The sequence below is a fragment of the Lottia gigantea genome, assembly GCF_000327385.1.
Source record: "Lottia gigantea unplaced genomic scaffold LOTGIsca_56, whole genome shotgun sequence".
In the NCBI taxonomy this organism is placed as follows: domain Eukaryota; kingdom Metazoa; phylum Mollusca; class Gastropoda; family Lottiidae; genus Lottia; species Lottia gigantea.
In genome coordinates, this window is record NW_008709919.1 from 1555921 (window position 1) to 1565055 (window position 9135).

At 35.6% G+C, this 9135-nt stretch overlaps 3 protein-coding genes across 3 annotated transcripts in view; 1 reads left to right on the forward strand and 2 right to left on the reverse strand.

Moving 5' to 3' along the window:
• The window catches only part of LOTGIDRAFT_166199 (hypothetical protein), a gene marked incomplete at both ends in the record, with an annotated part of 8214 nt that extends 7639 nt beyond the window's left edge, over positions 1–575 (reverse strand). The window contains one exon of the mRNA XM_009063249.1: positions 562–575. Within this exon, the coding sequence (XP_009061497.1) occupies positions 562–575 (14 nt within the window). The remainder of the gene's footprint in view (positions 1–561) is intronic.
• A 1012-nt stretch (positions 576–1587) lies between these two features.
• Positions 1588–6675, forward strand: LOTGIDRAFT_234882 (hypothetical protein). Its single transcript, XM_009063250.1, has 9 exons — positions 1588–1931; positions 2693–2710; positions 3006–3236; positions 3819–3890; positions 4432–4591; positions 5002–5060; positions 5508–5654; positions 6051–6181; positions 6441–6675. Exons 1-9 carry the CDS (start codon positions 1706–1708, stop codon positions 6567–6569), a joined length of 1173 nt encoding a protein of 390 aa, XP_009061498.1. The 5' UTR covers positions 1588–1705; the 3' UTR covers positions 6570–6675.
• Positions 6676–8575: 1900 nt separating this feature from the next.
• On the reverse strand, positions 8576–8932 carry LOTGIDRAFT_89037 (hypothetical protein; the record flags this gene model as incomplete). Its single annotated transcript, XM_009063251.1, has 1 exon — positions 8576–8932. A coding segment is annotated over one exon (357 nt), but the record flags the coding sequence as incomplete, so codon positions are not given.
• Positions 8933–9135: the final 203 nt, after the last annotated feature.

Below are 9135 nucleotides of genomic sequence, written 5' to 3' on the forward strand. Positions count from 1 at the left end.
GGGGGGGGGGGGGGGGGCGGTGGTTAAGTATGTAACATATGATCACATAGAACTAAGATCGCACTCGTTTATCACAAAAATTTTAAAGCGTTTAGAAAAGGAAAGAGAAAAAACTATATTTTCGATGGATAACGCCTGAGGCTCACAAGGATCCTTTCAACCAGCTGTTCCTTTGCCAAACTCCTGGCATTGATTTTACCAGATTATCGACAACCATCTACAGCTGAGGCGCCAAGAATTGTGAATGAAGATGACTTATTTAAGGTCATCGTATCTGCACACAACGAGATTAGAACCCACCACTACCATTTGTGACAACCAAGCAAATAACGTCATGTAAAGAACCAAGCCTCTCACTGACTATGCTGCAAAACGTGTAAACGTGAACTGGTGGTACCAACAGGAAACGACCATATTTCTGTTTCCGTGGATGACCAAGTCCGTTCTAAGAGGTAGTAGTTTTTAAAAATATAAAATAAATGATTAAATTTGGGCGTTGCTTGATTTACAGCTTATTTGGAATGAGGTATTTTCATTTTGTCGTATTTTAAACAGACATACCTCTGTTTATACATCAGATGATAGAGTATCGTATTCAAATAACTAAAAGTATATGGTGAGTCACGTTGCACATCACAGAATACGCCTACTTAGACTTGTTATTGGCAAAATGATAAGTCCTCACCTAGTTCGTGAAAATTAGGTTAATGACGATATCGGGCCTTCTACATGTCCAAAGCACACTGAGTCGGCGCCAGTGGGGGTACACGGGTTGGGGTGACATTTTCCAAAAAAAAAATGGTTTGTACCCCAAATTGTACCCCATCTTTTATGTTAACAAATTAATTTATTTTTTATTTTTTGCGACTATGAATCTTTCACGGATTTGCCTCATTTGCATCGATATGCTATTAATCGTTAGACTAACTGAGAGCACGCAAATAACTGGGTTAAGCTAGGTCAAGGTTTTTATCTGTTGATGAAACCTCGGAATATAACTATTGTTCCCGAAACCCACGCAATAAACATAATGTTTAAGACACAAGACAATATATATGTCGTTCAAATCTTAAATCATAATCTTACAACCCCTCTGGTCAATGCAGTACTGTATATTCCGGAAAATTATTTATTTTACAGAATGACATGGTCCTGTCTATTATTAATCACATTGGGACAAACATAGACACAATGTATATACACACATGTAATAAATAACTTTAAAAAAAACCCAAAAAATTGTGTTATGTTTTAATTTGATTTACATACATTTAAGTACATGTGTATGAGATTGGACAGCAAAAGTTGTTGTGTTCAAATCGCTTTGACAATTGCTTCAAAATTATAGGATGGGCTTGAAATTATTGTTTGAATGATTATCGCGGGAATATACCCACACACAAACATACGTTCAAATACAAAATGCTATATAATTACGTGACCTGAAATTAATGGCTTAAACCGGTCCCTAAATTTCTTATATTATTATTTCTTCAGAAAACGAAAAATAAATAATACTTTTTTATGACGATTTGCTTGTGTAAATAAATAACACGTACATTTCAAAGACTAATTAAAATCCAGCGAGAACGAAGCAGATGGGTTTTAACCTAGGTTTGACAAAATTCTTTTTCAGTTATTATACCGTGATATATAAACTTGGGTACTATTTGACTGATTTATTGGTACAGGATAGGTCTTCAGGATGAATACTGCTTTAATATTGTTAGCGTGTGTGACCGCAGTGTTTTGTGAAGAGGAGAGTCGACATTCAGTATTTTACAATTATTACAGACCACCGCCACCAGTACGTCGACCGACGTATTATCACTATACACCAACGTATTACCAAAGACCAACAACGAGGAATTTATATCTAAGTGAAAATTGCTGTTCTCTTAGCGAGTCACAGGCTGCAGGATGTCAAACACGTATGTCTTCTTCAGTTTGATACCATTTTTCTATTCGATATTCTATTTCCAGACTATTTTCTTTTCGGGACTATTTTCTTTTCAGACTGAACTATTTTCTTTCTAAGACTGTCTTCAATTAAAGACTATTTTCTATTGAAGACTGACTTCCATTAAAGACTATTTTGTATTGAAAACTATCATCTTTTCAAGACTGTCTTCCATTAAAGACTATTTTCTATGGAAGACTGCCTTCCATTAAAGACTATTTTCTATTGAACACTATTATCTTTTCAAGACTGTCTTCCATTAAAGACTATTTTCTATTGAACACTATTATCTTTTCAAGATTTTCTTCCATTAAATACTATTTTGTATTGAAGACTATTTTCTATTCAATGCTATTTTTTCTTCCAAAACTATTTCTTTCAAGAATATTCCTTTACATAAATATTTTTACAAGAACTATTTAATGTATTTTTCTATACAAGACTATTTTACAGTTACACTATTTTATTCGAGACTGTTTTATATTCCATGACTATTATTTATACAACTATTTTCTTTTCAACATTATTGTCTATTCAAAACTATTTTCTATTCAAAACTATTTTCTTTTCTAAACTATTGTCTATTTAAAAACTATTTCCCTAAAAATACTATTTCTTCATAAGACTATTTTCTAATAAAAGACGATTTCCTATTCAAAACTACTTTTCTATAAATACTTATAAATAAAAAAATATTTATAATGAAACTGTTTCCTTATTTATATATTTCAGAAATGACATGGTTTGGAGGTAAAGAGTTTTATTTAATTTGATTTCAATATACTTTAAGATTCCATCTGCAAAATGAACGTTAATTGCCTGAAAATAATGCTCCTTGATGAATAACATTCTCTCTATCAAATACGTCGTATGAACCATAAATAGCTCTCAGCTGCCAAATGTTAAGAATTATTTCATTAATATTAAAAAAATATCTGATACATGTACAAGCAACCAATTCCGTTTATCAAAATATCGCCCAATGTATGGCAACATTGAGAGTAAAAGTTGTGTTCCAAAGACGTAATATCAATTTTTAATACAGTAAACGTATGTAGATGCTGCGTCAAAGACATCTCCTCTTATAATGCACTGCAAACAGCATGTAATGCGGCCTTATCAGCTGCTACTGCAACCTCTGCCACTACACCAGCACCAGCAGCAGCAACAACAGCAGCTACGACAGCAACAACAGCAGCTACGACAACAACAACCACAGCTGCAACCACCACAACAACAACAACAGCTGCACCCACAACTACGGCTCCAACCAAATGTAAGTACCATCTTATTGAGGCAAACCACAAGATGCATTACGATCATGCAATGTTTGATTTTTTGAGTTGATGCTGATGTCAAATATTTCTCAATATATTACATTGTTGGATTAAGGTAGATCATACGACTCAAACTTTTTGTCAAATTTGGCAATATACCAAACCTTAACAAATAGGTCTCGAGCATCAAGAAACTCGGAAGAAGTTTGGTCACGCTGCCACCAGAATTATCATTGTGACCAACGTAAACGAGTTCTTAAATTTGGTGATAATTCCCACGTTTACTAATTTTCTTTTACCTGCCTAGTAACTATGTCGTATTAAACATAATGGTTTTATAATATCCTGGGTAAAAAATAATAATTGTGAGAAAACATCAAAATTCATCCTTCGATAACATCAAAATGGACTGGTTGTAGCATACCTATGCTCCACTATTATCCTTTAAGTTTCTATTTTGTTTTCATGTTATGTTATCGAAATAAAACATCAAAGAAAAAGGTGTAATTTATGTCAATTACACTAGGAAACGTAAATATGAAACTACCAGTGACATACATTTTCTGTTTACAATTTTGTAGTTTGTCCAAACAGCGGATGCAGCCGAAAACGAAGATCCGAATATGGATTTTTCAAATCTTTGAGAATTGAAGGTCTGTGATATTAATTTCATATAGCTTTAACTCCCGATTTGAGCCCCAATAAAAGCACTGTGGCGGGTGTCGCTAGCATACCGACCCTTCCTACCTTTATGGAATACATGATGCAACCCAATCAAGGGTTTGTGAACATCTCTTTCAGAGAGCTATCTTGGCTGATTATTTGGTATATCCAGATAATCAGTTAAAGGATTTCAAGAGTAGCAAAGCGTGCAGCAAAGTGTTAAATAGGTGTAATAGGTCAGTCCTGGATAAACAATCCAAATCCCTATATTTTCATTTGAAAATCGGGGTCAATGTTTCAAAATTGGATTTTAAACGTATGCGCAAAGTATGCTAACTCATTGAACTCACCTAGAAGGATGATAAGACCTCACTGTAAGGTAGTACAGACAAAGTAAGCCAACCCACTGCAATCACTGAAGTCATGCTGCTACTCTTTGTTCCGAGTGTATCCGTGTATCCGTTTGAGATTAGCCGGAGATCTTGTATTATGCCGTTATCATTTATGAATAACAATGCTATTTTAATACAGGTGGAACCCCAGTATCATCAACATGTGATTACCCTGGTGTAGTTGGTTTGGAAGCAACAGCTCCTACTGGTGATGTCATAACAGTCTGTACTGGAGTTCTGACCAGCGCTACCACCATTCAAATACCCAGCAACTGTGCTGAAACTTTAGCTTTACCATTGTAATGTATATTTTTATGATATTGTTCAATATTATTATCCGAATAATATCAATCAAAATTTTTTTGAGGCAACAAGCACCAGCTTTATAAGTTCTTCAGGGGTTAAATGCCATCCAAGGAACATTTTATGCAAGTGGGTGATATATTGTCAAATTAAACGGTTTTAAACGCGTACATTGTAGTTTTTTTTTTATCACACGTCACATACAGTTCAAAAGCATAGAAATTACTGCTAAAATATATTAGAACGTTTGGCGGACTAGTGTTGTATTGGGAAAACAAATGAGTTATCGTTTATCTAGTACAACGTTTGTTTTGCCTTAGTCATTTAAATTTAATATGACAAAACGTATTGATACCTGAACCAATTGCGGAACTTCTAAAATCATTGCATTAATATTGTATTTCAGGGCTGAAAACGACGTAGCCGTTGTTGATGGAAAGAAAATACCAATCTCCACTGTTTCATGTAAGTCTGGATATATTTTTGTTGAATACATATGACATACATAATTTATTTCAAAAAAGTTAACAGCGGAAGAATTGTCACCGCTTCCACAATATTGTAACGATCATTCATGAACCCTTCGATCTGTGATTCTCAACCTTAGCGAGAAAAATGAGTTCTATCAAATATATTGCTCTTCAAAATAAATCAGTCATATTGAAACGTATTTTACGCGAAAAATGTGATCCGTGAGCCGAATATTCGTTCACGACCTTCTGTAGATCCGGAGTGAATGATGTTAATTTCAGTCGTATATCACCTCGCCTACCTGGTCCAACGATTCTTCCCCATTTCCCCCTTTGCAATAATTCTCCCTTGTTGAGAAGCACTGAAGATTACATTTTGGCCGATATAGTGTTTCATAGAAAATTTTCTAAAGTTAAAATCAAATTTTTCTTGATATTCTAGCTGATAAACCACTAGCAACTGTTACACTATCAACACCAGTAGATATTAATGCTGCACCAAGTCAAGGCTGTATTTATGATACATCCATGGGAGCTTATGATAAGAGTACTTGTGAAATTGTCGGGTATGGAGTTGATGCCTCAAACGGTACGTACACTAATTTCTACTTGAAATACAGATATGATTATATTACACCGAAATGAATACCAACGGAATGAAATGGAGATTTATGTCTTGGGTTTTATGTTTCAATTTCGGGCAACGAAGAAGGGCAATGCTATTCAATTTTTTTTCAGGACGGCGAGTTTTTTCCTTTTCCCGATTTCCAGATGTCTATGGATCTGTAGTCTGGAGTAGTCAATGAAGCTTCGGTTTATTGTCCTACGCGAACGAGTAAGTCTGCAGAGTGCAGATAGGTACACTAGAGAGAATTAATAAGTGTAATTATTTATTAGAACGAGACAAGGAATGGCTATGCCTCTTGGAGAGCTTTGTGTTAAAATGTAGTTAACTTAACATATGTTGTGTGATATTATATTACAGCTAAACAAACTGTTCCCCAAACGGCCAAGGTAACATTCGATGCTTTAGCATGTAAGAATATAGACACAACATTAACAATCCCGGAAGCTACCTATGGATGCGCTACTCTGGATAACGCGGCTGCATGTGCTGTAAGTATATCTTGTAGAATCATAACCGTGACTAGGAAGATGATGTTGCACAATCTGAAGATCCTGACGTCGGGTGGAATCGGACGATAGTCTTTTGTCTTCCACTATGTAGACTAAAATCCATTGCAGTCTGTGAACGTCCAAGGGCTTGGTGCCACTTATTTCTTGTTAAGAACATACAATGAACAACCCATATTGCTTTTTGTATTCTTGTTCAAACTAAGAAGGAGCAATTGTAATTTATGCTCTACTATTTCAGGGAGATGGTGGTGCTTTGATTACTTGTGATTTGGTAACTACCGGAGAAAAAGTTGTTGTTGGTCAAGCCGAGACATTTGATTGTAACACTGGTACACCAGCTGTCTACTTCCAAAACTTTGATGCATAATTAAGTAGTAAAAGTATTGGCAAGCATACATTTGTCCTTTAGACCTCATTATATTTTGTCATACGAACTGTGATCTGATTTTGAAAGAAAGAAACAGGCATTTTTACAAGGATGAGAACTATCACGAGGATTCTATCTACCAGTTGGTCTTTGCCGGTCCTCGTAAATTTGTTCTCTCCCGGATTATCTGTACATATCTACATCTGGGTCGAACAGAATAATAAGCAAAGTGACTTAGCCAAGGTCACTAACAACAACCGGGATTAGAACCCACGACCAATATTTGTTAGACAGAAGCAAGAAAATTACGTCACCCCAAATCTCTTTAAGGAATATTCTTGTTTATGGATAGATCTTCACTGAACTGGGTTGTCACGAATTGTGCCTACGGTTTAGGTGAGTTCATGTTGACCTCATGATACGACGAAGTCCTCGGGAACAACAGGAGCCACGTATGACATAAGTACAAATAGAGATTTACGTACCGCTCTTTTCGAATCCCTTCACTACAGCGTTAAATGAAAGCATTAAAATGAAAGATTAAGTAAATGCATTTATAAAAATTTGATTAATCACATTTAAGAACGGGATTATCGTGTGGCTATTTAATAATTGAGGCGTTCGGTGCTCCATCGGTTGTTTCAGGCTTTTTTTTTTATAGAAAGCTAAGCATAATTAGTAAACAAAATAACTCTAGACAGCATAGTCTGTCTGATAACTTAATCTATAACTCAGAAAAACCTCTCATGTTTTTAAATTGGGTCGAGTTTATCATTTGTGAGATAATGATATTTTTATTCATTAATTTGTAATTCAAGAACACGAACCACTTAAGACGTTGATAACGTCTATATTGAAATAAGTTTTCCCGAAATTTCCCTACTTTTCCTGTCATTTTTAAACTCGCCAACAACTGAACAATATTTTATTTCTTTGTTTTATTCTTGCTCTGTCTAGAAATCCAAATATTTCTATTTTTATGAAAGAATTAAACGAGCTTAAAATTGGTGGAATTTGGATGAAAGGTTTATGCAACCTTTCAGCTTCTTTAAGTCCAATTGTTTTCAAATGGGTATTAGGGCTTTTGTAGCTTACATGGCAGCGTCTCTTACAGAGTGTTCACATACCTGCTATTGTACATTGATATATTTATTAATACACATTAAAGTCACTTTACACCATTCACAAAATTGAACAGATATATTGAATTCCATAAGTATCCAATATTATACAATTGCGATCTTAAGGAGACTACTCTTAAAGGTTCACAATTTCACACCAAATAGCTTCTCTGTATTGTGTAATTTGTTATATAGAGATTTATGCAGTTATTATATACATATTATTTATTTGAACGGATATATTGATAATCAAAAAGCATCCAATGTTATACAATGGAGTTCTTTGACGAGACTGCTCCTTGGGGTACACACACAATTCCACATCAAAGATCTTATAACTGGAGGAGTAAGCGATATAATAATACAATTTGTTCTGTTTATTTGTCTTTGTTAATGTAAGACTGAATCATTAGCTGCACTATTTTAACCAATCATCTGGCTACTTCATTCTCTGTCGTCGACTTCGGGTAAAGGAATAACCGAATCACCAGGCATTACACAAACTCGGTTGGAATCCGTTGATCTGGGATATCGGTGACACTGTAATTTTGTTGGCCACCACAAACCGCCATAAAGTCTGGTATAAGCTGCTTCACATTCGGATCTTACTTGTTCACAAATCTCTTGACAAGGCAAAGCAAACGGGTTTTCTGGTCGATTACAGTACGGCTGGAATATACCGCACAGCAAAAATGCCAGGTTTTCAGAACAACCCGAATTAAGAAGCAAGCGATATTCATCCAGCTCTGCGTGTATATCGGGTTTGGAGCACTGCAGAAACATATTTGGTATAGATCCTTTCGGGAAATTGAGTCCTTGGCAGAATTCATGTTCATTTCTCTCACAAGAAACGTGTCGATGGGAACATGATGGTCGTTCGGGAACTGGTTCAATACATTTTCCAGAACTTTTCGGTTTGAGTTTAGGGCATTTAAATTCTCTTGGCCAGGTCGATTGCAGTTCTGTTAACCTCCGCCTGCATCGTCTGGCCTTTTTGCAAGTTTCTCTGCAAGGTTTAAATCCCATTCTCTGACCTCCAGTTGGACACTTGGGAAGATACAATCCACACGCCATCACTCTAAAATTCCGACTGCAACCGATGTCCATAAATGGCCATAAATATTCCAGTGCCCGGTAAACCTGCCTCTGTGTTGTGTGTCCAAATTCATTTGGTAAAAGAGTTTGGCTATATGGAACCAAGCCACGACACATAGGTAAAGTAATATCCTCGCAGCTGCTAGCTGTTCGGGATGGTACTGTTGGTCTAGTCGCTGGATTTCGTCTGCGATTCTGATTTCGCCTTGCACCAGGACGTCTGCGTCGTCCATCTGCCAATTGGCAAAATATTATTAGCAAACATACAATAATAAAACCGATCTTCATGTCTGTATAGTTAAGATGTTATCAACACAACTAAAATTTAATATCTCACAACGTGATAAGGG

Bases quoted from the DNA above. Each gene is read 5' to 3' on its own strand.
- LOTGIDRAFT_234882 (XM_009063250.1), top strand. From the start codon at position 1,706: ATGAATACTGCTTTAATATTGTTAGCGTGTGTGACCGCAGTGTTTTGT. The intron at 3,891-4,431 runs GTCTGTGATATT...ATTTTAATACAG, and splicing joins CAAATCTTTGAGAATTGAAG to GTGGAACCCCAGTATCATCA. The intron at 4,592-5,001 runs GTAATGTATATT...ATTGTATTTCAG, and splicing joins GAAACTTTAGCTTTACCATT to GGCTGAAAACGACGTAGCCG.